The sequence below is a fragment of the Microcebus murinus genome, chromosome 20, assembly GCF_040939455.1.
Source record: "Microcebus murinus isolate Inina chromosome 20, M.murinus_Inina_mat1.0, whole genome shotgun sequence".
Lineage (NCBI taxonomy): Eukaryota > Metazoa > Chordata > Mammalia > Primates > Cheirogaleidae > Microcebus > Microcebus murinus.
Window position 1 is genome coordinate 19,563,843 of NC_134123.1, and position 27,344 is coordinate 19,591,186.

At 55.0% G+C, this 27,344-nt stretch overlaps 3 protein-coding genes across 10 annotated transcripts; 1 reads left to right on the forward strand and 2 right to left on the reverse strand.

Moving 5' to 3' along the window:
- Positions 1 to 22: 22 nt before the first annotated feature.
- LOC105858991 (uncharacterized) lies at positions 23 to 13,155 on the forward strand. 4 transcript variants are annotated; one of them, XM_012742510.3, is made up of 8 exons: positions 23 to 102; positions 3,241 to 3,342; positions 9,357 to 10,349; positions 11,564 to 11,779; positions 11,926 to 12,069; positions 12,275 to 12,492; positions 12,591 to 12,765; positions 12,920 to 13,155. In XM_012742510.3, the coding sequence occupies exons 1-7, from the start codon at positions 79 to 81 to the stop codon at positions 12,757 to 12,759; spliced, it is 1,866 nt and encodes a 621-aa protein (XP_012597964.1). In that variant the 5' UTR covers positions 23 to 78; the 3' UTR covers positions 12,760 to 12,765; positions 12,920 to 13,155. The 4 variants fall into 4 exon arrangements, with proteins under 4 accessions (XP_012597964.1, XP_075851838.1, XP_075851839.1 ...); XM_075995723.1 differs by having other exon boundaries at positions 12,591 to 13,155; XM_075995724.1 differs by having other exon boundaries at positions 9,357 to 10,253; positions 12,591 to 13,155.
- A 1,187-nt stretch (positions 13,156 to 14,342) lies between these two features.
- ELMO3 (engulfment and cell motility 3) lies at positions 14,343 to 18,925 on the reverse strand. Of its 3 annotated transcripts, XM_012742599.3 has the most exons (20): positions 18,621 to 18,925; positions 18,434 to 18,474; positions 18,273 to 18,345; positions 18,023 to 18,073; positions 17,638 to 17,807; positions 17,451 to 17,550; positions 17,197 to 17,348; positions 17,038 to 17,116; positions 16,890 to 16,940; positions 16,684 to 16,806; positions 16,472 to 16,603; positions 16,268 to 16,369; positions 16,055 to 16,163; positions 15,806 to 15,942; positions 15,551 to 15,714; positions 15,332 to 15,444; positions 15,129 to 15,233; positions 14,942 to 15,024; positions 14,769 to 14,855; positions 14,343 to 14,681 (listed from the first exon to the last, which is right to left on the reverse strand). In XM_012742599.3, exons 1-20 carry the CDS (start codon positions 18,696 to 18,698, stop codon positions 14,469 to 14,471), a joined length of 2,163 nt encoding a protein of 720 aa, XP_012598053.2. In that variant the 5' UTR covers positions 18,699 to 18,925; the 3' UTR covers positions 14,343 to 14,468. The 3 variants fall into 3 exon arrangements, with proteins under 3 accessions (XP_012598053.2, XP_012598055.2, XP_075851837.1); XM_012742601.3 differs by lacking the exon at positions 18,023 to 18,073 and having other exon boundaries at positions 18,621 to 18,890; XM_075995722.1 differs by lacking the exon at positions 16,268 to 16,369 and having other exon boundaries at positions 18,621 to 18,890.
- Positions 18,926 to 19,100: 175 nt separating this feature from the next.
- E2F4 (E2F transcription factor 4) lies at positions 19,101 to 26,380 on the reverse strand. Of its 3 annotated transcripts, none has more exons than XM_075995727.1 (10): positions 26,169 to 26,380; positions 25,628 to 25,737; positions 25,338 to 25,499; positions 24,978 to 25,021; positions 24,152 to 24,213; positions 23,630 to 23,927; positions 22,939 to 23,067; positions 20,341 to 20,388; positions 20,084 to 20,128; positions 19,101 to 19,984 (listed from the first exon to the last, which is right to left on the reverse strand). In XM_075995727.1, exons 1-10 carry the CDS (start codon positions 26,301 to 26,303, stop codon positions 19,869 to 19,871), a joined length of 1,149 nt encoding a protein of 382 aa, XP_075851842.1. In that variant the 5' UTR covers positions 26,304 to 26,380; the 3' UTR covers positions 19,101 to 19,868. The 3 variants fall into 3 exon arrangements, with proteins under 3 accessions (XP_075851842.1, XP_012598067.2, XP_012598066.2); XM_012742613.3 differs by having other exon boundaries at positions 22,939 to 23,136; positions 26,169 to 26,379; XM_012742612.3 differs by having other exon boundaries at positions 22,939 to 23,151; positions 26,169 to 26,378.
- Positions 26,381 to 27,344: the final 964 nt, after the last annotated feature.

Consider the following 27,344-nt stretch of genomic DNA (forward strand, 5'->3'; position numbering starts at 1 on the left):
CTCAAGCCCCGCCCCCAGAGCGGACGGGACTACGCTTCCCAGAAAGCCTCGCGCGGGGGCGGAGGCGGCAGGGATGCGATGGCGGAGTCGCTGCCCCTGGAGGTGAGAGGAAGCGGTCCTCAGGCCTAGCTCCGGACAGGCCCCGCCCTCGGGGTCCCTCGCTTTGGGGAGGGGCTGTCAGCTAGTCCGGCCCCTCCTGCCTGGCGGAAGCAACCCGCCCGGCCGATCTTGGGACCTGTAAGCTCTGGGTAACGGCCCCACCTTTGGGCCACTCCGTCCCGTTAGCTTGAGGGACTCTTTCCCCCTCGGCCTCAGAAGATGGCTGTTCTGTCACCTCAGCGAGGACAGCAAGGACAGGCCCTCTGCCCTTCCCCTTTCCTTGAGATGGCCGTCCCTTCCCCCTTAGTTCTGAAAGATGTCCGCTCCATCTTATCGTCCCTGAAGGGTAACCGCTCTTATCCCCATTGCTCCCTTGTGATGGTTGTTCCATTTCCTCCCATCTGAGAGAGACTGCCCTCTCTCCCTGGCAGTGGGAAATAGACTGCTCCCTCCCCATCAACTCTGGGGATGGTCTTTGAGGTCCTTTAGTGAGGACAGGCCTGTTTCCCACTCCCTAGGCCCCTAGTGATGGCCGCCCCTACCTCTTTTACCTCATGGGATGTTTGCTCCTTCTCCTTAGCCCGGGAAAAGACCCCCATTGGCTTGGAAGATAACAGATATTGCCCCTAGTGGCCTCTTAGAAGGGCCTCTCCTTTTGCCCTGAGGGTTGGCAGCCCTCTCCCACTGCCCACGGGAGACAGGCCACCCTTTCCAGTTAGTCTTATAATGATGCTCCCTCTCCTTAGCAAAAATATACCCGCTCCCACCCCATTGAGCCCCCTGCAATAGCATCCCTTTCCCCTTTGGCCCCAGAGGCTATCCACTCCATCCCTATAGATCCCATGGATGACCAATCATATCTCCAGTAGCCCCTTAGGATGGGGTTCATGGGATGGCCACTCCATCCTTATCACTGCTTCCTCTGGTCTTTCTAGAAATGCCACCCCCTTCTCAGCTTATTGAATTGTGCCCTCCTTCTGCCCCAATGATGACAGATTTGTTCCCCTCTCCCTTCCTGGGTTGGCTGCTCAGCCCCAGAAGACAAGATGGCCACTACCTTAGCTCAGACAGGCATCCCTGTCTCTCCCCAGGAAGGGGGACTCGGTCACATCTGGTCCCCATCAGTCCTCTCTTCCCTATACCTAGCCTCCTTGGCCCAGAAGGCTTTTCTCCCAGTAATTCTTCTCTCGATAAGATCTACTTAATCCTCCTACCCCTTCCCTGAGCAAGTCTGGTGAAAATAGAGGGAGAGGACTGGACTGTCCATCCTTAATTTAATCCAGTAAGTATCTTCTGTGCTCAGCATCTGAGAAGGAGAGAGATCAGAATAGCTGGTGAAGTCAAGCATAAGGAAGGGCATCCCAGGGAAGAGGCCCACACAGGCAAAAGGAAATAGACATGTTATGTTTGTAGGACAGTGGGGAGACTGGGTTGGGAGGCTCTGGGACCAGTGGGTCCAGTCAGGTATGGAGGCCTGGTAGTACTGATTCATGAGTAAAGAGCTCGTCCTAATAGTACTGGGAAACCTGAAGGTTTACGACAAGGGTGTGCTGAAACTGAAAACTGCTTTTGTGAGAGTGTGCAGAATGGATTAGCAAGGACAAACTTGGAGGCAAGGAGAACCAGTAGAAGGAGTCCAGGTCTGGGGTGATAGAAATCTGAGCTAGAAGATTTGAAGTTGCAAAGGTAGAAATATTAGTACTAGCAATCCAGAAAGCACTTATGGAACATCTACTAGCTGTGACACGCACTATATATGTGTGTATGTGTATATGTACACACATATATGTAAAATTCAATCTCCATAAGACTATGATCTAGATTTTTTAAAATATCCCCATTTTATAGTTATGGAAGCTGAAGCTCAGAGAGGTCAAGTACCTTGCCTGAGGTCACACAGCTAGGAAACAGTGGAGCTGGGGTTTGACTAAGTATAGGTTAGCCTGGCCTAAAGTCTGTGCTTTACATGTGTATCTGAGAGCAAGAGATAGAAGAGCATAAATACAGTCCAAAGTGTTATCAAGCAGGGTGTACTGTTGGCATTGAAGGGGAAAGTTGGGAGGAGAGGCTGTTTTGGATTGATGGCAAAATATGAGTTTTGGTTGAGATTAAGGTGTTGGTTAAAGATTTGTGTGAAGGATCCAGTGGACAATTGATAACACTGGACTAGAACTTGGATAATAGGACAATATAGAGATATTGAATTTTTGGTTATTCCTGTATTGGTAAACAGAAAATCAAAAGACCCCAGGTTTGAGCCCTGAGACCCACAGAAGAATCCAGAAACCAGGCAATTTGGGTGCCTGGTGAAGCCCAAGAAAACATTGTCCCAGGACTCAGAAGGGAAGATTTCAGAAGAAAAGAATAGTTAATATCAAATCTTGCTAGGCCTTACAGCCAACTCCTTTCCCAGGATCCTTTAGGGCCTCCAACCTCACTACCCCAGACTCACAGAGCGTAGGTGGAGGGCAGACCTGAGCCTGCCAGTCTGGGTCTTGCTGGAATCATATCTTAACAGTCAGCTGAGAAGGTGAGTTGGCAGTGAAGATGGGAAAAGATCAGAGTCCTAGAGCTTGACCTGTGAGGGCAGGAAGAAGAGATGTGACTTCCTGAGGATCCGAGGAGAAGCTGGCTTGCTGTTTTCTAAATCCTATGCAATCTGCCCGGCTAGCTCAGTCGGTAGAGCATGAGACTCTTAAATCCTATGCAAGACACTTTGTTATGTTATTTACATAACAAATAAGAAATTGTTGTTTCTTACAACAATCCATTTAAATCTCACTACAAATGCCATTTACAGATAAGGAAAACAAGGCTCCCAGAGATCAGTTGACAGAGTAGGGATTTAAATTAGATTTATTTGGCCCCAGTGTTTAGGCTCTTTCTGCCAAACTTGGCAGGAAGTTTGATTCTTATCAGTTGGTACAAGCTTGTACCCAGACAGGGTTGAGGAAAGGTTTGTTCACAGTAAAGATTCCTGAAGGCTGGAGAGGGGAAAGGAATGCTTTGTGAAGCTTCGGATCCAAGATGAACTAGAAGCCAGGGCTTTAGTGCCCTCAGGCCCATGGTGCTATCAGCTGGAGTCAGTTCCAAAAGTGTCCCACTTCTAATAGCCCCCAATGCCCTGTCTTTTTCCTACAGATGCTCACATATATTCTGAGCTTCCTGCCTTTGTCAGATCAGAAAGAGGCCTCCCTTGTGAGTCATGCTTGGTACTGTGCAGCCCAGAATGCCCTTCGAGAGGTAAAGTGCCTACCCTCACCTGGCCCATCCTCAGTTGTTTCCTACCAGCTTGCTCATGGCTCTGCTCGTATATCATCCATGCATCCATCCATCCATTCATTCATTCATATATACTCATATGTGCATTTGTATGTACTCAGCTCTGGGTACAGTGCTGGGGCTATACAGATGAATAAGACATAGCCCCCTAAGGAGCTGCCAGTCCAGTGAAGGAGAAAGACAAGTAATATGAATGATCATGATATTGTGTGCTGAGTGCTGTGACACTGGAATGAAAGGGTGCAATGGGAACATAAGGAAAGACATCCAAAGGAGACTGGCAGCATCAGGGAAAGCTTCCTGAAGGAATAGGATGAGGATGAAGGTTGGGCTTCCAGGACTGGTAACAGCACAAGTGAAGGCACCATGGTTGTGGAATAGTTCTGGAAATGACCGCACAAGTTCCATAGGACTGGAATGGGGAAGTGTGCGGGAGAAATGGTGAGCTGTGAGCTTAGAAGGGGGTCAGACTTCAAACCAGCAGTTGTGCCAGGCAGCAGAACTTGGGCTTTTCTCCTGATGATCATGATGGAGCCTGTTAAGGCAAGTGGCTGACACACTATGATTTGTGTCTTCGAACATCGTCGCAGTGCAGAAGTGGGATGGAAGAGGGCGAGACTGAGCAAAGGGAGGCAGCCCAGCTGGGAGGTGAATTCAGACATCTGTGCTAGTTTAAAAGGCAAGCAATGATAGCTTATTGTTTTAATTTTGGATTTCTTTGATTATTACTGAGGTTGAACAGTTTTTCTCATTAGCTGACCATTTGTTTTTCCCACTTTTGTTTATTCATGGTTTTTATCTGTTTAACTATTAGGGTCTTAATATTTTTCTTACCCATTTGTATGAACTTTTTATACATTAAAGAGATTAATCCTTTTTATATTTATTGAAATATATTCCTAGGATGTCTGCCTTTTCTTTTTTTTTTTAAGATAGAATCTCACTTTGTTGCCCAGGCTAGAGTGAGTGCCATGGCGTAAGCCTAGCTCACAACAACCTCAATCTCCTGGGCTCAAGCGATCCTACTGCCTCAGCCTCCCAAATAGCTGGGACTACAGGCATGCGCCACCATGCCTGGCTAATTTTTTATATATATATTTTTAGTTGATCAATTAATTTATTTCTATTTTTAGTAGAGATGGGGTCTCGCTCAGGCTGGTTGTGAACTCCTGACCTTGAGCTATCTGCCCGCCTTGGCCTCCCAGAGTGCTAGGATTACAACTAGGTGTGAGCCACTATGCCCTGGACAGGATGTCTACCTTTTAATTTGAATTGTAGATATGTGCTTTTATTTGTGAGATATGGAAGTTAAATCTCTGTGTTGTTGAATCTAAACTTCCTTTTTAATTTCTTCTATAGCTTTTTTTTTTTTTTTTTGAGACAGAGTCTCACTTTGTTGCCCAGGCTAGAGTGAGTGCCGTGGCGTCAGGCTGGCTCACAGCAACCTCAATCTCCTGGGCTCAGCGATCCTACTGCCTCAGCCTCCCAAGTAGCTGGGACTACAGGCATGCGCCACCATGCCCGGCTAATTTTTTGTATATATATTTTTAGTTGGTCAATTTATTTATTTCTATTTTTGGTAGAGACGGGGTCTCGCTCAGGCTGGTTTCGAACTCCTGACCTTGAGCAATCCGCCCGCCTCGGCCTCCCAAAGTGCTAGGATTACAGGTGTGAGCCACCACGCCCGGCTCTTCTATAGCTTTTTAAACCTAAAGATCCCTTGCCCCTTCAGAGATTTGATAGACATACCTTCATATTTTTCTTCTGATTTTTAAAAATAGACTTTATTATTTAGAGCAATTTTAGGTTCACAACAGAATTGTTTCTTCTATTTTATGGTTTGAATGTTTGCATTAATGTTTTTATTGGTGAAACTTATTTTGATTTATGTTATGAGATAAGAAGCTAAACTGATTAGTTTTCAAGTAATCCAAATGCCATTTACATCTAATCTTCTCCCTTACCTATTGGGTTAGAATCCTCCTCTGTCACATATTAAATGTGTGGATAGGCCGGGTGCGGTGGCTCATGCCTGTAATTCTAGCACTCTGGGAGTGTGAGGCCAGAGGACTACTTGAGGTCAGGAGTTCAAGAACAGACTGAGTGGCCAGGCGCAGTGGCCCAGGCCTGTAATCCTAGCTCTCTGGGTGGCTGAGGCGGGCAGATCACTCAAAGTCAAGAGTTCGAAACCAGCCTGAGCAAGAGTGAGACCCCGTCTCTACTAAAAATAGAAAGAAACTAATTGGCTAACTAAAAAAAAAATATATATATATATATGTATATATATATATATATATACATATATATATATATGCCACATTGAAATATATATTGAAAATTTGGTGGTGCATGCCTGTAGTCCCAGCTACTCGGGAGGCTGAGGCAGAAGGATTGCTTGAGCCCAGGAGTTTGAGGTTGCTGTGAGCTAGGCTGATGCCACAGCACTCTAGCCCAGGCAACAGAGTGAGACTCAGTCTTAAAAAAACAAACAAACAAACAAACAAAAAACAGCCTGAGGAAGATCAAGACCTTGTCTCTACTAAAAACAGAAAAATTAGCCAGGTGTTGTGGTACCTATAGTCCCAGCTAGTTGGGAGGCTGAGGCAGGAGGATCACTTGAGCCTGGAAGTTTGAAGATGCAGTGAGCTATGATGATGCACTTTAGCCCAGCCAACCAAGTGAGACTCTGTCTCAGAAAAAAAAAAAAAAAAGAAAGAAAGAAAGAAAGAAAAGAAAGGAAATGTAGAGAGTGACCTCACTGGCAAGAAATTTCCCTGTTGAAGGAAGGAAATAAATGGGACAGGAATGAGAATGAGAGGTTCAGGTGGAATTGACAAAAGGATTTTGATTAGGAAAAATCGTGTTTAAATGCTTAAGGGAGAGTCACTACGTATAACTCCTGTCTAGGGACCAGTGCCCTGGTGCCAGGGCATACATCTTCATGATGGGCTACTGGAGAACAGGCATGTGAGCTATGGAATCCTGCACCAGGCAGAAAGGAGGGCCATTTTCTCTGTCAGGTGGCTTTCCAAGTCTGTACACAGGCCTGTAGTCTCAGTTCAGGGTTTCACAAGAATAGCGAAATCCTGGCTTCCCACGGTCAAGGTACATTTGTCACTTTTAGCAGGTTCAGGGCATTTCCCAAATGATTTACTCCTACGATGCCAGCATTGGCAAAGGAGGAGACCATGGGCTAGTTGGTCCCTCTGTGGATGAAGCAGCTGAAGCTGGAGCAGGTGCCCTTGCAGTCCTCCTTCGTGTGAGTCTAGAAGCATCTTCCTGGGGCCCAGGAAGGGAGTATCCTACACCAGGGCCAAAGTTCAGAAACCAGGAGGCCTGCTTCTGCCTGCTGCTGTGCCCCTACAGACAGAAACAGCCCTGGAAGGTTGCTCCTGGGCTCCTGCAGTCAAAGTCCAGGTAGCCCCAGGAAAGGGGTAGACCACCTACCTGCAGGAGGGCTTAGAGGCTGCCCACACCCCACCAAGAAAAATGGTGGCAGGCTGGAGATGGTCTCAAGCCTCCTCCATTCTCCCCCCTACCCCCATAGCTGGAAGTCCGTTAGGCCAGGCCCTGCCCCTCTATCTAGTGGCTTTTGGTGCCAGCAGCCAGCCCTAGACTTGGCCCTGGGGAAACTCCCAGTGCCTTCCTTTGGCATTTGTCTACCTGGTTCATAGGAAGGCAGTGGGAAAAGGGAGAACATTCCTGGCCACCCAGGCTCCAGAAAGAAGGGAAGGAAAGAAGGAAGCCTGGGCACCCACACTGCTGTACCGCCAGAGCTGGGGCCAGCAGGCTCTCAGGGACTCTTCAGTGATACGTGAGTGGTGGGGGTGGGTGCTGCCTCAGCAACCAGCGCCACCCCACCTCTTCCAGCCACAGTTCACTCCTCAGTGTCAGACTGAGTCATGTGTCTTGCAGGGCTTGGCAATTGTGGAGGCAGGTTTTCCCATTCCCTTCTAAATCTTCCCTCTCATCTGGCATCACCCTCTCCACCCACACACACTGGGATCTGCCCCAGCTCTCCTTAAATCTGAGATCCTTGATCCACTGCCCACGTGCGGATCTGTGCTGTGTGCTCCTCTCACCCCAGATGACCCTGCTGTGGAAGTGGGGTGTGGAAAGGGAACCTGGTCAAACCCTGATTCCTGTGAAAGAGGCCAGGAGCTGGTCCTGGTCCCTTACACATGCTTCTTTCCGTTATTACAGCATGGTGGCCACTTGTCTCTGTGGCAGAAGCCAGGCTGGTTTCTCCACACCTAGGAATGAGTTCTGTGCTTCCTGGGGGAATCCTGTTGATATATATCTTGCAGGCGTGCATCCTGTGTGTCATTTCTACCCTTCTGATTCCCCTTTTTAAATGATTTATTTATTATTTTTTAGATACAGGTCTTGCTCTGTTGCCCAGCATGTAGTACAGTGGCCTGATCACAGCTCACTGCAGCCTTGAACACCTGGGCTCAAGTGATCCTCCTGCCTCAGCCTCCCAAGTAGCTAGGACTACAGGTGTGCACCACCCCACCTGGCTAATTTTTAAATTTTTTGCAGAGATGGGGGTCTCATTAATGTTCCTCAAGCTGGTCTTGAACTCCTGACCTCAACTGATCCTCCCCCCTCAGACTCCTGAATTGCTGAGATTACAGAATGAGCCACTGCACCCACCCTCTGATTCCCTTCTGATGGTGTTCTATGGGGTGCGAGCGGGAACAGCAGTTTGTTTTTGCAGTCACTGACAAAATAGGTGTTCGGGGAGCTTGCTTTCCTACATCAGGACCATGGTGATACATTAAAACAAGAGCCTTCTTCGAGTATACTTGCCTGCAACCTGAGCAAAAGGGAGGTGGGGCTAGGATTTTAGAAGCCAAGGCCCCTTCTCCCTCTACCCACAGACTGTTCCACACAAACTGTACTGACTTCCCTTTGGCTCCCTCTGGCACAAGATCAGGGAGGGTTCTATGACATTAGCTCCTTAGCTGGAGGCTCCCTAACTCCTGCACAAGCCAGCTTACTCCCACGGTGTAGCCCCGAGCTTGCCTCCCGATCTTACCCAACTCCAGCTGTGTGCTCCCCATTCTTGCTCCCCTGTTCTCTACAGCAAGGCACTTTGTTCTGTTAGCTCCCGCCCACAGAAAAGGGAGGCTGCTTCCTCCTTACCTAGATGTCCCCTCGAGAGATGTGCTGCAGGGATCACAGCATACCTTGAACTCTGGAGCATTCAGGGCCCAATACCAGGTGGCCACACCTGTTTATACACACACACACACACACACACACACACACACACACACACACACACACACATACATACACACATGCGTTTTTGCTTTCACACAAAACCCATTTTTGCAAATATCCATGTGACTGAGACAATCAGAGGCCACTGGGGGACCTAGGCCTCACTCCCTGCCCCACACCTGGGTCACAGAAAGTTGTGGTGAGTAACGTCTGCCTCATTTCTCCCCACTTTCAACTGTTCTGAGGCTATTTATATGCTCTCTAGAAAGCTGGGGAGGCTGGCTGCTTAGCTAATGCCAAGTCCCTTGAGTGGGAGGCTGAGACTATGGATTTCAGGGCCTCCTTCTGAAAGTCCCAAAGGTTGGAGTCTAACATACTGTGTCCTCCCACTTCCTGGGGGCTTCACTGGGCTTCCTCCAGGTCACAATTCAGCCCTCCTGTGCTCAGCCTGCCATCTCCCCATCCTGTCCCTGCCCCTCCATAGGCATTTAGGCTTATCACTAGTCTTCCTGCCCTCCCCTGAGTCACTTCCTTTTGAACCCCAGTGTGACTTGTCTTCCCCTCTCCCACTTCTTACCTGAACCCTCCTGTCAACCACACATGACATCACACACCATGGTGGGTCCCCATTGTGAAAGGGCCCTTCCTTGACCTGCCCTCAACCTCTGGCTGGTGACTTGGCACCAAACCAAAGCCCAGCACGTCTGAAGCCAGAGGGCTAACCGCAAGCTGCTGCTGCTCCTTAGACAAACGTGCGGTACAACATCCCCGTGTCTTCTGCCTCCCTTTCGGCCATCAAGAGCCTGGGCCTCCGGGGTGTCTCCTGCATTAGCCTGACCAACCTGGACGGCTCACCCACTTCACACCAGGTGCTGCAGTCTGTTGCCTACCATCTGGGCCCTCACCTGCAGAGTTTGTGCCTGGGTGGGGGCAGCCCCACAGAGGCCTCTTTTGTGGCCCTGATCCTGGGCTGCCCGGCCCTGCGTGTCCTTGACCTCAGCGGGTGCGACAGCCTCTTCACATCGGGCACGCTGCTGTCTCAGCCCGAGACAGCTCAGGGTGTCCGGCGGGCATTGAGTGGCCTCCGTGAGCTCAACCTGGCTGGCCTGCGGGACCTAGCTGACCTCAGCTTCAACCAGCTCAGCAGCTGCGCCCCTAGCCTGGAGCGCCTCTCCTTGGCCTACTGCCACCTCAACTTTGAGCTGGGCCCAGCCCGGGGCTCCATCGGCCTCCAGGACTCCTCCCCATCCCAGTTCTCCTTCCGCAACCTACTGCGATTCGTGAAGGAGAGGGCTGGCAGGCTGCACGCCCTGGACTTGAGTGGCACCGGCTTGCCACCAGAGGCCCTGCAGGCCCTGGGCCAGGTGGCTGGGCTGAAGCTGCAGGAGCTGAGCCTGCACAGCTGCCGGGACCTCTCCACGGAAGCCGTGGCCACCCTGTGCCGCCAACAACCAGGCCTTACCTCCCTGGACCTCAGCGGCTGTTCAGAACTGACTGATGGGGCACTCTTGGCTGTGAGCCGGGGCCTGCAGCGCCTGCGGCGCCTGAGCCTGGGAAAGCTGCAGAGGCTGACAGACGCGGGATGCAAGGCCCTGGGGGGCCTGCGGGAGTTGCAGAGCCTCGACATGGCTGAGTGCTGCATGGTGAGCGGGCGGGAACTGGCCCAGGCCCTGCGCTCGGTACACGGAGCTCCACTCCGCCTGGAGTCCCTCAGCCTGGCCTTCTGCTCTTCACTGAAGGTGAGCACACATCATCCCCTTCTTCCTCCCCAGGGCCGGGGCTGGGAGTGGGAACAGGGGGAGTGGGCCTGTGGCACCAGCGAAGGCCACAGTGTTTGTGTCCAAGGATTACTAGTTAGAACTGAAGTTGGGCCACAGTCTGGAAGAGGACAGGCGCCTAGAGACGATGCTGCTGCCAGCACTCCTCCCCAAAGCTCCAGCTCTGGGCCGGGGAGGTCCAAGAGACCAGAGTGGCCCAGCGCATGAGGTGGCCCAACACCTCACATGCCAAGTGCTGGGTGATTGCTGCAGTCTGGGGAGAGGCACTGACGACCAGTGTTCTGGAGGTGGGGAGGCTAGAAAGTGGGTGATGGAAGAGGAAGGTGGGGACAGGGCAGTGAAGTAGGTGGGCCTGCAGGAGGTTATGTGACATGGGAGCAGCAGGGCCATTTCTTGGCTGAGGCCTGGCCCTTCAGTAGGGCTCAGTCCTGCCCCTCCAGATGGCGTTCCTGTCTTGGCAGTGTCAGTCTGTCCCTCTTTAGTGGATTATTCCTTCAGACCATCCATGTGACCAGGGTATTCCCAGCCTAAACACTGCCTCCCCCACTTGTTCCCCCGCAAGTGCCCCTCCCTTGCCCCAGTCCAAGCATCCCTTAGCTGCTCTCTCCTGGGCCTCACATTCTAGTGCCTCTGCAGCTCCCCTCTCCACCTCTCTCTACAGACCAGCTTCCCCTCCTCTGCCCTCAGCTCCTACTCCCCAGCCCTGCCTTCTACTGACCAGGGGCAGCTCTACCCCCGACCCTGCAGCCTCAGTTCTGGTTCAGATTCTAGACGGAGCACATTTGATTGGGTCAGCCAGGGTTGGTGTCAGCTGTCCCCACCTGGTCCAGTGAGCTTAGGTCAGAGGCTGCCTCAGCCCACCCTTCAGCAGGGGCTAGGAGCATAGGCAGTGTGGCTACCTTAGAAATTTTCACTGCCCCAGCCAGTCTAGGCCTTTGTCCTCCAGCAACCTCCTCCGGCTCTCCTACCCCAACGGCCCACACTGTCCACTCTGACCTCTCACTGCCAGTACAGGGACCATGATGCTTCCCTCCTTGGACCCTCTGGTAGCTCCTGTGCCTTCCTCCTGCCTATGGGGGAACCTTAGACAGACCCCTTCCTAGGGACCCCTGCCAAGCCTGGTGGCACAAGCACAATCTGTCACTACATCCTCTCTCCTCCTACCTCCCCCCTAGGATGCCTCAGTGCTCTCCGTGATCCTGGCGCTGGGCCCGAGCCTCAGGGTGCTAGACCTGTCCTCCTGTGTGACCCTCACCAATGGGACCGTGCAGGCCATCTGCACCTACCTCACCCACCTCTCGGTCCTGCGCCTGGCTTGGTGCAAGGAGCTCCGTGACTGGGGGCTTCTGGGGCTGGGGGAACCAAGTGAGGAACGTGCACAGAGGCCCCAGGTGTGGGACCCTCAAGGTCATGGCAGGGGGTGGGTGGGGGAGGCAGACCCTGGGCTCAGCTGCCCTTCTACCTATCCCAAGTCTCTCTAGAAGCATTTAAGGGCAAACTCAGGAAGAACCTGAGATGCAGGGGTTTCTCTCCACAGCCATCTCCTGAGCTGGAGCATCAGGCCTCAGGCCCCAAGGACCCCTCTCCTGAGCCACAGGGCCCCTCCCTGCTCACGCTGCAGGCCCTGCAGGAGCTGGACCTCACAGCCTGCAGCAAACTGACTGATGCCAGTTTGGCCAAGGTGTGGGGTGGGGTATGGATAGGCTGAGGATCATGGGGCTGGAGCCAGGGACCTGGGCCACCCCACCTTTCACAGTTCCTTTCTCATTGGCTTCTGCTGTCTGTGGGCATGCCCCTGGCCAGGGATAGGGGAACCTAGAAGGGCCCTGGAAGGGCTGGAGCCCAGCACCATCCTACACCCAACCCACCCTATCCAATCCTTGCAGGTGCTCCAGTTCCCCCAGTTGAGGCAGTTGTCACTGAGCCTGTTACCAGCACTCACAGACATGGGCTTGGTGGCTGTGGCCAGGGGCTGTCCCAGCCTGGAGCGCTTGGCACTGAGTCATTGCAGCTGCCTCAGTGATGAGGGCTGGGCCCAGGCAGCCAGCTCCTGGCCAAGGCTGCAGCACCTCAACCTCTCCAGCTGCAGTCAGCTCACAGAACAGTGAGTGTGTCCGATGACACTGAGCACATGGAGCCACAGGGCAGGGGTGGGCTGGGGCCCCATGCCGGCCAGGCACTCATCCAGCAGCCTCCTCACAGAACGCTGGACACCATTGGGCAGGCATGCAAGCAGCTCCGGGTATTGGATGTGGCTATGTGTTCTGGTATCAACGTAGCTGCCGTCAGGCGCCTCCAAGCCCAGCTGCCCCAGGTGACCTGCGTCCAGTCCCGCTTCGTGGGAGGAGCGGACCTGACTCTAACACTGTGAGGCCAGGTCAGTAACCAGTCCTGTGGTTCATCCTCCTCTGCCCCTGGGGCCCCAGCCCTCTGTGCCTCTTGCCTTCCTCTGCTACAGACCGCTTGTCTAGGACTGGGGGTGGGACTGATCCACGACAGCCCAGGGGACTGTCCTCCCATCTGCCCCACAGCCTGGTTGCAGCCTCTTTCCAGCTACATGTCGCTGCCACAGGCTCCTGCTCTCCTGGCCAGGGCCTGGTGTTGAGAAGCAGACCTGTGCCTCTTGCCTGCCCACCTCTCAGACCTCAGGCCTGTGCTCACCTGTTCCCTGTGGGAGCCATCCCAGCCTCCCAGGAGCACTGGGCTTTGGCAGCCAAGCCCAAGTCTTTGCTGTAAACCCAAACAGGATTAAAAATTCCAGATAGCACTACCTTGTCTTAAGTTCTCAGACTAAACTGTCCCTCCTCTCCCTTCAGTTGAAGTGGCCTTGGGGCAGGTAGAGAAAACACCAGGGGCCCGCAGAGAACTTCTTCCTCAGCTGGGCCCAGAGCCCCACAGGTGCCCCGACCCTGGCCTCAGGGCCAGTACCCACTAGCCTCTCCACCTGGGTCTGGCTCCTTCCCACATAGCAGGAGGCACTGGAGAGAAGATGTCAGCAGCATGGAGAAATGAAGTCAGGCTGGTGGCAGCTTTCACGCTGCCCTGTGGGTTCCACAGACTGCTGGGCTCTTCTTTCCTCAGGGGCTTGGGGTCTATAGCTATAGCTGGGCCCAATATTACTTCTGCCCTCAGGGGCTCTGACCTGTCTATGGCTCCACCTCACCCATGCTCCTGAGTTAGGTTTCAATCATAAGGTAGGGCTTCCTACACAGACCAGCCTAGGGATGCCCTCTGGAATCTTTTATTTTTTTAATTTATTTTTTATTTTATTTTATTTAGTTTATTTTGAGACAGCATCTCACTCTGTCACCCACTCAGGCTAAAATGCAGTGGCTGATCATAGCTCACTGCAACCTCTAACTCCTGACCTTAAGTGATTCTCCCACCTCAGCCTCCCAAACTGCTGGGATTACAGGCGTGAGCCACCGCACCCAGCTACCCTTTGGCATCTTGAGTTTGCCCTTCAGTAGAAAGCAGGCCCAGCTTCACATCTCTCCCTTCATGTCTCTCACCAGAGGCCTCCAAGTCTCACAAAGGACACCAGGCAGAACCATCAGGGTTGAGGACTGAGGTCAGACTGTCAGGAGCCTTCTGGAAGCATGGTCCCCAGACCAGCCTGTTAGTGCTGCCCAGGAAGGCATCCATTTGGGACAATGCCTCCGACCCTGCCACCTCTCCCTTGGCTGGTGCCCCCAGACCACAGGCCATTCCTCTCTGCAGGCCCAGCACTGAGGGAGTTGAAGACTTATATTGGAGACAGGAAATAGCCCCAGCCTGTCTCCATCCATGCCCTGCACCCCAGAATCCCAGCCCCCCAACTACAGCTGCTCATGCCCAAGTTTGTGGTCCTGGCCCCAATGCCCCATCTCACCCACCAGCTATGTTTGAAGGCAGAAGGGAAAGACTCTCACTGTCACAGGCTTGGCCCACAAGGTTCAGAGCTGGCTCAACACATACCCAAGAGAAGCAGAATTTATTTCTGCTGCAATCTCTGACGGCCAGGGTGCTTGTGCTTCTCTACCCTCCACCTTTCAGGGCTGTGACAGTGGCAGCAGCTGTGGCCCTCGGCAGGTCTCCCTGTCAAGGTTCAGCGATGCTACAGTCATAGCAGAAGTTGAAGTTGGTGGGGGGCGGAGGAATGGGGGGTGGCCGCTCAGGGATGGGCACGTTCTCCAGCTCCAGCAACCGCAGCTTGGTCTCCATGGTCAGCAGCTGCTCCAGGTCCAGCCGTGTCTGTTCACTGCCCATGGGGCTGCCTAGCAGGGCACTCAGCCCGTCTGTCCACAAGTGGAACTGGGGACAACGGGGCCAACTCCATGAGGGCCTGCCCACCTGTTCCCCCCGCCCATCCGCCCAACTCAGCCTGGCCCAGACACTCACCTCCCGCTTGGAGGGGGCAATAAAGTTGAGGTGCGCCTCCTCCTCCCCTCGGTCATAGCTGACTGAGAAAGCCAACTCACACAGGTCCTGGGGGAGCAAGGTAGCAAGGCACTGAGCAGGGAGCGGGGCAGGTGGGGGCAAGCGCAAAGGAGCCCCGGCCACACTGCATTCACCTTATTCTGCTTCCCGGAGCCCTTCTCCCGGATGTGGGGACAGTCCTTGCCTGTCAGGAGTGCTCTGATGTCAGCCACAGGAACTGTAGGAAGAAGGCTGGGCTGACCACTGGGGGCCCAGGCAGCCCCAGGACATGGGGCAGTCTGGGGGGAGCAGGTGTCTGGCCCAGGCTCTTGCCCTCCTTACGCTGCTCAGGCAAGGCTTCGGGAGTGGGCGGGTCAGCACCCTCCTCCACGTCCCCATACTGTAGCACCTTGTGGTTGGGGGACAGGCAGCAGAACCACAGCTTGTCTGTGCAGAGAAAGGGGAAGTGAGTGAACAGGCATGCCGCCAGGGGCCCTGACCCCAAGCCAGCCACCCTCTGCCCTACCCTCTGCCCACTCAGAGACCTTGGCGCCGCCGGCTGCTGATCTTGCGGAAGAGGGTCCCCTCGCAGAGGCGGAGCAAACGCTGCTGGCGGATCAGGCCCATGAGCTCTGGCTTCAGTTTCTCTCGAAGCTCCCTAGATTGTTGGGGGGGTAGTCACTGACCAGGACTGACCTGGGGCATGGCCTATGGGTGCCATGGAGGGTAGGCCTAGGACTGGGGACCCATGCCTACTGACTCACAGTATAGGAGGAGCAAGCGTGCCCTCCTGATGCAACCGCTCAGTCTGCCGTAGCCGCAGCACCTCCCCATAGGTGAGCGCGTTCACCTTGGTGCGGAAGAGCTCCAGGGAGGAGGGCTTCAGGGCCAGCGTTCGGGCCAGCTGCTCCCGGACCACCTGCATGACCTGGGGTGCCCCAAACTTGGCTCAGGGTCTGAGTTCTGTGCCCCTGCCCAGAACGGCCCCCTGCCCTGGCCCAGGTTTCCCAGCTCCCTGCCTTGTCAAAGTCCTCCTGTGTGGCCCGCATCTCCTTCCAGGTCTTGTTCAGCAACTGGATGCCCACGCAGAAGAGCTCATGGAAGCTCTGGTCTTGGCCGAAGAACATGGGCGAGAAGTCCTGGGCCGTCTCGGAGCCTGGAGCAGGGGGGCAGGAGGGGCTCAGGGAGAAAGTGTGTGCAGCCCCTGGCCCTCTCTGCCCTTCCGCCCCCTGTTCCCAGACACACTGCACCAGCTGAGCCCCACTCACAGGGCTCCCCGACATGGAGCAGCTCACACAGCAGCACTGTCAGCTGGATGCTGCTCCGGGCAAAGGGGCACTCGTGCTTGTCCTCGCGGCTGCTGTTCTCCAACACAAACTGGGGTGGGGGGAGCAGAGGATGGGGTATATGGTCACAGCTAAGCCCACAGAGACCCTGCCAAGGTGGGGGTTCTGCTGACCCCCGCCCTTCCCTGCACTGACCCGGCTGTAGGCACTGGGTGCATGTCTGGAGAAGTACAACATGTTGTCCAGGGCTAGCAGGCCGGGGGGCACGCGCTCTAGGTCCTGCCCTGGGTTGCTATTCTGGGGGAAGGAGGTACAGGCAGTTCAAGAAGGGCCCCACCCTCTGGAACAACAGCAGCCCTGGGCTGAGGCAGGGGTGGGAGCCAGGTTGGGGTCACTCACGGAGAAGCCCAGTTTGCGGAACTCTCGGGCACAGAGGGAACGGCGACGGTCAGCGCTCAGCCCGGTGCCCAGGGACTCCCCTTCTGACTCAAAAGCGGCCTGGCGCAGGGCCTGCAGCTGCTCCCGCTGCTCCTGGGATCATTATTGGGGAGTGTTAAGACTGTACATTCAAGGCCAAGACCCCCAGCCTTGTGCCCCCCAAATATACGCACTTGGCTATAGGGGTCCAGTGGTGTCCGCATGCGAGGCTCCAGCAGCCCCAGTGTGAGGGACTGCAGCACGTACAAGTGATGAGCCATCTCGTCCCCCAGGGGTGCCGCACTGTGGATGATGTTCTGAAGGACAGCCCGTTGTGGGGGTGAGCGTGGGCTCACTGGGAGAGACCAGGGAGGGGGTTCCCTGGCCCCCTCCCTCCTACCTTATAGATGAACTGGCGAAGGTTTCTCTGCCAGAGGTAGTCAAGCATGTGCTGAGGGAGCGGGAAGGAGACTTAGACGACTTAGCCTCAGAGGGGAGCATAGCACCCACCAGCTGCTGCCCCAATCCAGCCCCCAGTGGACGCTCACCTTACGTTCTGCAGGGCTGGCCCCCTGCAGCAAGGCTGTGAGCAGTGCCATGGCCTTGGTCTGCAGCTGCTGGTTCATCCTGTGGCAAGAAGAGAACTCAGCCGAACACCCAGGGTCTGGCCCTGCTCCCCCTATCTGTACCCCACCCCAGGGGCTTACACCTGCAGGTGCACCAGCAGCCTATCCAGTGGCACCTCACTCTTGATGAGCTGGCCCAGGGCAGGGCTGCTCAAGGTCACACTCTCCAGCAGCCGAAGGGCCAGGGGCTGCACAGAGGGATCCATCAGATTCATGTTCACGTAGCACACGACCTGTAAAAGGGGTAGGGAGTGTCACCGCCTCACCATCATGGAAGGCTGTGGCCAGCACTGCCCCATGGCCCCTCCCTGCTACCCCTAGAAAAGGCCACCCACCTTCCTGACGAAGGGGATGCTGAGCGTCTCCCAGGACACCACGCCATGTTCCATGAGCTCTAGGAAGGTCCTCAGGGCGAGCGCCAGCACCTCCCCTAGGCTGAGGGGGACATCTGGGGCTGAGCAGGACCAGACCAGGACCCCCAAGCCCCACCATGTCCCCCAGCCACCATAGCCCTGTGCTCACTCGTCCCCATCCTCAATGATGGTGCCTAGTCTCTGAAGCCCATCACGGCTGATGACTTCCCGGGCAAAGGTCATGTCTGAAGACAGCAGGACGAGGCGTCTCAGGGCTTCCCGGCGCCCCTCACGACTCCCACTCTGCAGCCCACCCAACAGCTGCTCAGCCTCAAGGTCCTGGCAGGGGCGGAGCACGAGCAGAGGTGAGGAGGCTGGGTGCTGGAGTGCGGGAGGTGCTGGAGGGTGGGAGCTGGGGTGCGGGGACCCTGGCGTCCACTAGGTGGCGCGCTGCTGGGCTGGGGCCAGGCCTCCAGACGTTGGGCAAAGGCGCAGGGCGGAGGAGAGGCCAGCGCAGGGGCAGGGAATGAGGGGCGGGTAGGGAGGGGCATTACTGGGGCAGTACTGAGGCACAGGATGCTGCCATTCTTGATCTCCGCGCGGTTCTGGGGAAGACAGCAGAGGGGGCAGCAAAGTCAAGGCGGGCTCTGAGGATTGTCAATTGGGTGTCAGGGAGAGAGCGTGTGGGGGTCAGTAAAAGATCACATTCCGGACAGTGGGAAGATGAGTCTGAGGACCCAGGGCCAGGTGGGTTAGAAGGGCCAGAGGGTGGAGAGTGAGGTTCTGGGGGGAGAAGGGACTCACATTCTCGGTGATGTATCTCCTGTGCCCATCAGCAAACTGCAGGGCATAGCGCTCAGGGAGAGTCAGGCTCCACCTGCGGGTGCGGAGGCTCTGTGAGGCAGGTAGGGGCGCCCCTCCCGCCCACCCTTCCCCCACCCAGTGGCCCGGCTGGCCCCACTCACGCGTCGCACACCTCCTTCAGCACAGCGGCCAGGGGCTTTGCCTGCAAGTGGAGCGGTCACTTACGGGCGGAGTAGGGAAGGGCTGGGGAGGAGCCTCGGGGGAGGGGGAGGGTAGGCTGCTCCGAGGGGAAGGGGGCGACCCTGAGGTAGGCAGTGGGGCAGATGGAGGCAGGACAGGCCGGGTGACCTGGTCCAGCTGGATGAGCTGTGGGATGGCGTCACGCATCTGGACAGCAATCTTCACCACGTTCCGCGGGGGCGCCATGGTCCAGCCGGGGCGTGGGCGCCTGCACTTTCTACAGACCGGGCAACCTCTGGCAGAGGGCACACCTGGCCTGGAGTCCCTGGGGACGAGGAGGGCGTTCCTCTGTCCGCGACCAAGCCCCAGTGCAGTGACCTGCACTCACGGTCCAGGCTCCAGCTCCTGGCCAGGGGCTGCGGCCTTCCCAATGGAGGCTAGTTCCGGGTTGGAGTCCCTGGGTAGGAAGGTAGGACGGCGCCAGCCCTGTCCCGCCCCGCCGAGGCGGCCCCGCCCCGCCCCAAGGTGCGGCAGGTGGGGGCGGGGAGGGCAGACTGCCCCACCTCCCGTTCCAGTAAGATGACCCACCCAGTCCCACCAGGAATCCAACAAAGTCCCAAGGAGGGGTGGAAAGAACCAGGTCAGAGATAGCCTTAGGCATGGTCTTTATTCACTTGGACACTGTACAAATATTACAATTTCCTTTTGCTGCAAAAAGTATAAAAATAATCTTTTATATAGGAATCCATTCGTTACTGTAAATCTTTCTAAATCTCTGCAAATGGCTCTAAATGAGGGTAAATGAATAAATGGAAATAAGGGGGGCTATGGGGCAGCGGGAGCTGGGCCAATCATCAGGGCCAGACGGCCCAGATTCCTAGCTAGGGACCTCTGTTCCTTCTTGTTAGTGCCTCCCCACTGCCACCTGCAGGTTTCCAGGGCTAAGGGCCCAGAAGAGGGGCACATGAGGTCCAGGAGGAGCTGGAGGGCTGAGGGGTGGGGTGCAGCGAAGGAAGCTAGGGGTGGTGCTGGCACGTGCCCAGCTCTACCCCACCCTTTTCTCCCTGGGGGGAAATGGGATGGCAGCAGGGTAGTGAGGCTGGACAAGCTGCCCTACAGGGGCGATGGCGGGTCCTCGGTTCTGTGCCACTGGGTGGCAGCCGAGCCTGGGTTGGGGAAGGCCCCAGAAAAGGAGACAAACACTTTGGCTCCACGGTGGTGGGGGCTGAGCCCCTTTCCCCTGCACTGGGAGCACAGTGCAAGTGCAGGAATGGGAGCTGTGGCCAGAACTGTGCAGAGGGCAGGCTGGGGAAGCCAGGAGTCTGTGGCTCTCACACTGTGTAGGGGTGGCTAGGGGCAAGTCCCCAGGCAGCCCCCAGGTCTGGGTTCCAGCCACACAGGGCATGTCCCTGTCAGTCAGAGGTTGAGAACAGGCACATCAAAGAGGTCACAGACACCTTCACTCTCGTCCAGGTTGTAGATGTAATCGTGGTCTCCCGGGGGTGGAGAAAGACGAAGGAGGGGGGCAAACACTGCAGAGAGCACTAGGTTGAGACCCCTGGCCAAGGCCCCACCCAGCAGCTGCCCAACCCCCTGCCCACACCCACCCCCCACCTTCCCGGGCCACCCACCTTCTGAGGACATCAATTCCTCCAGAAGCTCTGAGCTCATGCATTCTGGGAGGGGAGAGAGAGCTGTTATGTTCTGACTCCCACCCCTCTACCCACTGAAGCCCAGGAAAGGGAACCTCCACCAGCCCATCAGGAGCTTTACGCTTTGCCCCAGGTACCAAGCACAACCTTAAAGTCCTCAGAAGGGCAAGAAAACAACTGTACGACCCAATGAACTGTGTCCCTTACTCCCAGTCCCATGGAGTACTGCAGCCTACCTCGTGTGGGATCAAAGATTTCTGACAGCTCTTTGGGGAGTTCCAGAACTGCAAAACAAGGAAGCCATGCTCAAGGCACAGAGGTCCAGCCTGGTCCCACTGGAGCCCCTGCCCTCCTCAGATCCTATACCACCCACCCTGGGGCTCCATACAGCTGAGCAAAGGTAGGCCCTGCCCTCAGTTAAGCTGGCATCATCTGTTGATTTCACCTGTTGGACCTGAACTCCTCAGTGCTGAGCCCACAGTATCAAAGACCCACTGCAGGAAACTGGTACAGCCTTTCTAACTCACAGGTGCTGCAAAAGGGCAACAGACTCCCCTCCCTTTCTGGGTTCTGCGTACACACCCTGTCTGCTGGAGGATGCCCCATCCATCCCCACCCTATCTAAGGTCTGCTCTGTGCAGGGTACAGAGACCACCCCCTGGGTCAGGTCACCAGGCAGAGGTGGAGATAGATACTTCAAGAGGGACTAGTGTTGCAAAGCTCTGACCAGGACACATATGGGAAGCAGAAGAAAATCAAACCAGAGAAGACCTCAAGGAACTTCACATGCCAGGCTTAGAAACTCAGATTTTATCCAGTGGGCCTTAGGGAACTGTTAAAAAGATACTTTTGGCCGGGCGTGGTGGCTCACACCTGTAATCCTAGCACTCTGGGAGGCCGAGGCGGGTGGATTGCTCAAGGCTGTAAATTCGAAACCAGCCTGAGCGAGACCCCCCCCATCTCTACTAAAAATAGAAAGAAATTGATTGACCAACTAAATATATACATACAAAAAATTAGCCGGGCATGGTGGCGCATGCCTGTAGTCCCAGCTACTAAGGAGGCTCAGGCAGAAGGATTGCCTGAGCCCAGGAGTTTGAGGTTGCTGTGAGCTAGGCTGACGCCACAGCACTCATTCTAGCCTGGGCAACAAAGTGAGACTCTGTCTCAAAAAAAAAAAAGATACTTTTGGGCCAGGCATAGTGGCTCATGCCTGTAATCCCACCATTCTGTGAAGCTGAGGCTGGAGGATCACTTAAAGCTAGGAGTTCGAGACCAGCCTGGGCAATATAGTGAGACTCAATCTCTACAAAATATAAAAAAATCAGCCAGGCATGATGGTATATGTCTGTAGTCCCAGCTAATTGGGAGGCTGAGGTGGGAGGGCCACTTGAGCCCAGGCATTAGAGGTTGCAGTGAGCTATGATCAGCCACTGCACTCCAGTCTAGGTGACAAAGTAAGACCCCTATCTCTTAAAAAAAAAAATACTTTTGTAACAGGTTTGTGTTTCAGGAAAATCATTCTCTCAGAGTAAAGAGGAGGATGCTGAAGAATCTAGAATAGAGGTGGCCAGGAGTCAACCTGAGTGTTGAGGATGCAAGAGAGATGAGATGACGTGTCTGGGACAGAATGCTTAGCAAACAAGGGGTGGGCAGCAAAGGAGATGAACTGGAGTGACATCCAGGGGTCAAGCCTGGGTGACCAGGGACAACGGTAGGGTGCTCACGACTAAGGTGGAAAAGAGAGTTTTGGGGCCGGGCGCGGTGGCTCACGCCTGTAATCCTAGCTCTCTGGGAGGCCGAGGCGGGTGGATTGCTCGAGGTCAGGAGTTCTAAACCAGCCTGAGCAAGAGCGAGACCCCGTCTCTACTATAAATAGAAAGAAATTAATTGGCCAACAAATATATATACAAAAAATTAGCCAGGCATGGTGGCGAATGCCTGTAGTCCCAGCTACTCGGGAGGCTGAGGCAGGAGGATTGCTTGAGCCAGGAGTTTGAGGTTGCTGTGAGCTAGGCTGACGCCATGGCACTCACTCTAGCCTGGGCAACAAAGCGAGACTCTGTCTCAAAAAAAAAAAAAAAAAAAAAAAGAGAGTTTTGGGAGGAAGATGAGTTCAGCTGAGGACATGTGGGAATGAAGTGTCCTTTGGATGTGCAGAGGACGGCAGGTGGATAATGCAGGGTGGGGATCGGGCAGGAGACCTAGGCGAGGCAGCAGCTGGGGGCTCATACATCCAGGTGCAGAATGGGACAGAGCCCCAGAAAGTGCCAGTGTTTAAGGAAGTGTCAGGGAGAGTTCAGGGAGAAGCCAGTGGGGTAGAAGAGCCAAGAGCTGGCATCATTAAAACCAAAGGAGAAAAGAACATTAACACGGAGCAAGAGAGCACTGAAGCAAAAACACTCTAGAAATGTGCTGGATTCGGCAGCTGGGTCTTCAGCAACTTAAGAGTGGCACTGCTGTAGTGCCAGAGGTGGGGGGTGACTGCGGCAACCTGAAGGGTGACCAGGAGATCAAGATGTGCAGGGGAGTAGAGATTACTCTTTCAAGGAGTCCAGACAGAGAGGAGACAGGGAAGGCAAGAGGAGTATCAATTAGGGAGGTGAGACAGGTTTACTGTTACTCCAAGGGGTGGAAGGCCAGGGCTTGACAGAGGCCCAGAGAGAACTGTGCCAGCCCAGGAAGGGGGAAAAGGGCACCTCACCCTGGCTGGCAGAGAGCGCTGTGTCAGGCAGGGGTTCACAGGAGAGCTGGGTTCCAGCCCCAGTGCTGCTTCTGACCTAGGACTGGGCAGAAGCTGGATTTTCCCTGCCCCTGCATTAACAGGTACTCACCGCCTGTGGGGTCCGCCTTGATGGGCTCAAAAGAGGTAGAAGGGTTCGGTCCAGATGAACTGCTGCTGTTGCTGCTGCTGCTGCTACTGTCCAGCAGGGCAGAAGACTGCAGTGGCCGGGTGTCCAGTGCTGTCGGGCCCAGCGGAAGTGAGCTGAGCTCACCACTGTCCTTGCTGTCAGTTCCAGGGCCACCACTCACTGCAACCACATCCCCTGAATCCAGTCACAAGAGGGCAGGAAGTGGGTCATTGAACCTAACTGTGCTAGAACCTGTGGCCAGGGTGACCAGTCCTAATTCCCAGACCCAAGGAGAATCAGGCATTGCCAGTTGCCCCAAAAGAGGGAACCTGGAAATGAGTCCCTAAAGGAGACAGAGACACAAGGCTTATAGGAGGGAGACTCGTGCATGTCTACTACGGCCACACTTCAAGAGGGGCTGCCAGGGCAGGTGAGACACCAATGGATCTGGGGGAAACTGTCACCATTAATGGCCCTTTACATAGTCAGAGCTTCCCTGTTATAAAGGGACTGATCATTCACTGCCATCGCAAGGGGAGGCTGGGTGGAGGCCAGGAAAAGGACAACCCCCTCCAAGTCTCTTCCAACTCTGAGTATGGCATTCCACAAAACAGAAGTGTTGCCTTTTGGACCCCAGAAGATAATCCTATCACCAGCTCCCATTGTGCCTCACCTGTGATCTCAGCTGCTGGGCAGGCCACCCCTAGGACATCGGTGGTGCCAGGGACATGGGTGGAAGTGGTCAGCTGGGGACTGCTTGGACATGAGGCTTCCTGGGACTGGACTGGGGCAGGCTTGGGCAGAGGTGGAGGGGTAGACACAGCAGATGGGCTCTGGAGCAGATCTTCAGGGGGTGGCACAGGCACAGCCACAGGTGGTGAGCTCCATGCCTCCTTGTTTACCAGCAGCACTTCAATGGGGCCACTCACACTCTTTAGGTGAATCTGATACTTCTTCTGCCCATTGAGACCCTGGAGATAAGTGGTAGGGGATAGGCAACAGGTGGAATTGGAAGCAGGCTTGGCTCCTGCCTGACCTTGGGTCAGGGCCAGTGTCCTCTCCCACCCAGGCTGCTCATCCTCTTAGATAACCCCAAACCCCAGGCGTCCCCCTACCTGCCCCACCCGGAACTTATCAGGTTCCACAGCCAGCACCCGCCCTCAAGTGACCCCGCCTGCCTGGGTTTAGCACCCACCTCTGGGATGGGCACCTCCAGGCTGGTGCCTGATGGGGCCCGGATGGCCAGGAGAGTGTCTCCTAGAATGACAAGGAGAATGGGTCAGAGCCCATGGGTTCAATCTGAGCTGGGAAGGGAAGTACTTTCCCCTTGAAGCAAGGCAGGAGAGCGTGGTCTCAGGTACTAACTAGATAGTAGGCCTCACCCATCCCCCACAATGGACAAACAAAGCTGAAGCCTTTCTCTCCCCAAGGCCAGGGTCAGTAATGAGGAAATCTGGGTTCAAATATGTAGAGTGAAAGATCGCTGGCCATGAGCACCTCACTCTTTGATTGACAGGGCTGATATCTAGGTACAGGTATTCTGGCTAACGCCAATGTCCCTTTCCCAGGACTAGCCTGAGGGACACAAGATGGAAAATGAGCAGTTCCTGTATTCACAATGCTACTAAACTCACTACAGGTTAAAAGAGGGCACCACTGTTCCCTGTACACAAGCATGCAAGAGCCTGCCCACAAAAGCACGCATGCGCACATACACACACACTCACATATACTCTTTCCTTCCCCCTTGTGCCTCTATCATGCCCAAGAAGCCAAATCCAGGGGGCAATGCAGATGGGAGCAAATCCAGGGACCCGTTCCAGAATTATTATACCCTCTTAGTATCGTTGGCCTTCACAGGGTCCCAGTGACCTTCAAAAAGACTTACCCTGCCTGGTTCCTTTTTGAGCAGGCCCCATGATCTTAAGAAATGGAACTCTTCTTGGGTACTTAGCCCAGTACTCAGGGCTGTGGCTTAGCCTAGCCCCACCCGCAAGTCCCCCTACCCAGGCTCTGCTCACCAGCAAAGCATCTGCAGATGTCCTCATGAGTCACGTAGGCCAAGGTGTGGGGGTTAAGGAGAATGGCTGATGCCCTGCCTATGGTGACAGATGGCAGGCTACAGAGAAGACCCAACTCTTTAGCAGAGGTCTGACATACAAGCCCTCAAAGTTCTGGGGACTGGGGTCCACATGGGGCTAGATCACAGGCCAATACTGGAGGAGGAGGGGCTCTGGGGAAGGAGTGTGAGGCTGGGACCTGACCAGAGGCTACAGGACCATCCTCCCCAGAGGGACCGGGCCCAGGGCACACAGAGAAAACCCGCTGGACCAGAGGGCCCCTTGCCCACTCCCCCAGAGCAGGGACCGCCAGGAGGATATCAGCTGTTCTGCACGTCCTCTGTGACGTTCCGGATGCTCTGCTGCACCCACACCTTGTGCTGGTCCAGTTCTTGCTCCCGCTGCTGCAGCTCCTCGATCTCTGCTTTGAGCTCAATCAGCTTGTCGGCAATCTCTCGGGTATTGCAGCCAGGCCCCACACCCCTGTGCCCAGGGAATGGGACTAAGAGGGACTGCTAGGAACTCTGGGTCCCATGCACCCTCCACCCCACACCCCTGACAGACACTTCTGGACAGGATACCTTACTGCCCTCTCAGATATCCCCACTCACTTCCACTGGATGCTGTTCTTGGATTTTTTCTCGATCAGCCCAATACCTTCTAACACGTTGGTAATGTCGTAAATCCGCCGCTTCTGGCGCACAGCTAGGGTGTCAGCTGCCTGGCAGACAGAACAGAGTGGAGAATGCTCAGCTCCACTATCAGGTGTACCCCCAGCTACCGTGAAACGTGATCTGGGAGCAGGGTAGCTTGAGTCCCAACCCTGTAGTGCCTCCCAGGCACTACTGTAGCTCAGGATCGCAGGGTGAGAAGAGACCTGGCACAGTCCTGAACTGATGTTCTGATACTCTATCCCCACGCCAGCCAGGAAGGGCCACGAGGACGAGCACCTGCAGCCCCGAGCTTAGCACATAGCTGACGCTCAGTGGCCTTGCCCGAATGAATGAAACAGCCCCGGCCTCTCTCCTGTGAGAAAGCACACGATGGTGGCTGGCTCTCGGTAGACCCAGCTGGGCCACCCCGGGAGCTCCCGCTACCGGCCCAGGCCTGGTCCACCATCCCCGCCTTGTCGCCCCTTAGCCCAGGCCGCACCAGCTTGAGGTCAAGTACGCCGTCCTTGGCCTCCTGCAGAAGCGACACGAACTTGGTGGTGAGAAGTCCCAGACTCTTCTCGTGCCGGCTCGGAGTGCCCGGGGGCGGCGGCGCCTGTGGCCCGGCCTCCGCCATCGCGCCCGCCCGCCGCCTCCCCTCAGCCAGGCCAGGCCAGGCCGGCGCCGCCGCCACTTCCGCTTCCGTTCCTGGCCGCTCGGCTGCCGGAGCCAGCGTCGTTGCTTCCGCTTCCGCCCTGCGCATGTTCCAGGGAACCTGGCACAATTCCTGCCTACGGAAACTGACGCAAAACTTCAGGGACCATCAGCAAATGTCCAACTGCTGAATAAGACGAAACTATTCGGGGATCCTGGGAGACCTGACAGGTTAAGGAGAAATGTGTTGGAGGTCAGTGGATAACCCAGGCAGTAGAGACGTGGGAGTCACCCGAACCTTCCTTGCCAGCCTGCCCCAACACTGTTAACTCTGCCCACACTGCCTGAAGAACCCAACCAGTTCCCTCTAACCTGCAGCTAAAGGCTGTCCCACTGTCTTGGGGTCACCCACTCTATTCCTGTCCCTCATTTCCTGCCAAATAGTAAGCACTTGTACACTTTTCTCTATCCCTAGTCCCATCCTCATCTTTCTCTTGTCTCCACACTGCAGTGCATCGGTGCAAATGTGTTTACCTATGTGTTAACGTAAGTAAAGCACTTGGAGCAATTCCTGGCATATGGAGCAATTCCTGGCATATAGGAAGGATTATGTGTTCTCTAGGACCATTTTGTTATTTTTAACATTGTTATTATTTATTATTATTCCTTTTTAATTAATCAATTAATTTTCTTTTAGAGACGGGGACTATTGCTCTGTCACCTAGGCTGAAGTGCAGTGGCCTGATCATAGCTCGTTGTATAACCTTGAACTCCTGGGCTCAAGCGATCCTCCTGCCTCAGCCTCCAGAGTAGCTGGGACTACAGGAACAGGCCACCACCCCAGGCTAGGTTTTTAAAATTTTTTATAGAGACAGTGTCTCATTATTTTGTCCAGGCTGGTCTTCAACTCCTGGCCTCAAGCAATCCTCCACCTTGGCCTCCCAAGGTTCTGAGATTACAGGCGAGAGGCCAATAAATTATTATATTATTCCTTTTAGGTCAGGTTCTTTGGGACATGGACTCT

Coding starts and splice junctions, on each gene's coding strand:
- LOC105858991 (XM_075995723.1), top strand. CDS start 79: ATGGCGGAGTCGCTGCCCCTGGAG. Junction 3,343..9,356: donor CCCAGAATGCCCTTCGAGAG/GTAAAGTGCCTA, acceptor GCTGCTCCTTAG/ACAAACGTGCGGTACAACAT. Junction 12,070..12,274: donor CTGATGCCAGTTTGGCCAAG/GTGTGGGGTGGG, acceptor CAATCCTTGCAG/GTGCTCCAGTTCCCCCAGTT.
- ELMO3 (XM_012742599.3), bottom strand. CDS start 18,698: ATGGCGCCCCCGCGGAACGTGGTGAAGATTGCTGTCCAGATGCGTGAC. Junction 18,346..18,433: donor CTGAAGGAGGTGTGCGACGC/GTGAGTGGGGCC, acceptor CCGCACCCGCAG/GTGGAGCCTGACTCTCCCTG. Junction 16,164..16,267: donor CACCCAGTGCCTACAGCCGG/GTCAGTGCAGGG, acceptor CCCCCACCCCAG/TTTGTGTTGGAGAACAGCAG.
- E2F4 (XM_012742612.3), bottom strand. CDS start 26,303: ATGGCGGAGGCCGGGCCACAGGCGCCGCCGCCCCCGGGCACTCCGAGC. Junction 25,738..26,168: donor GCGTACTTGACCTCAAGCTG/GTGCGGCCTGGG, acceptor TCTGTCTGCCAG/GCAGCTGACACCCTAGCTGT. Junction 20,389..22,938: donor CAAGGCGGACCCCACAGGCG/GTGAGTACCTGT, acceptor CTTGTTTTGCAG/TTCTGGAACTCCCCAAAGAG.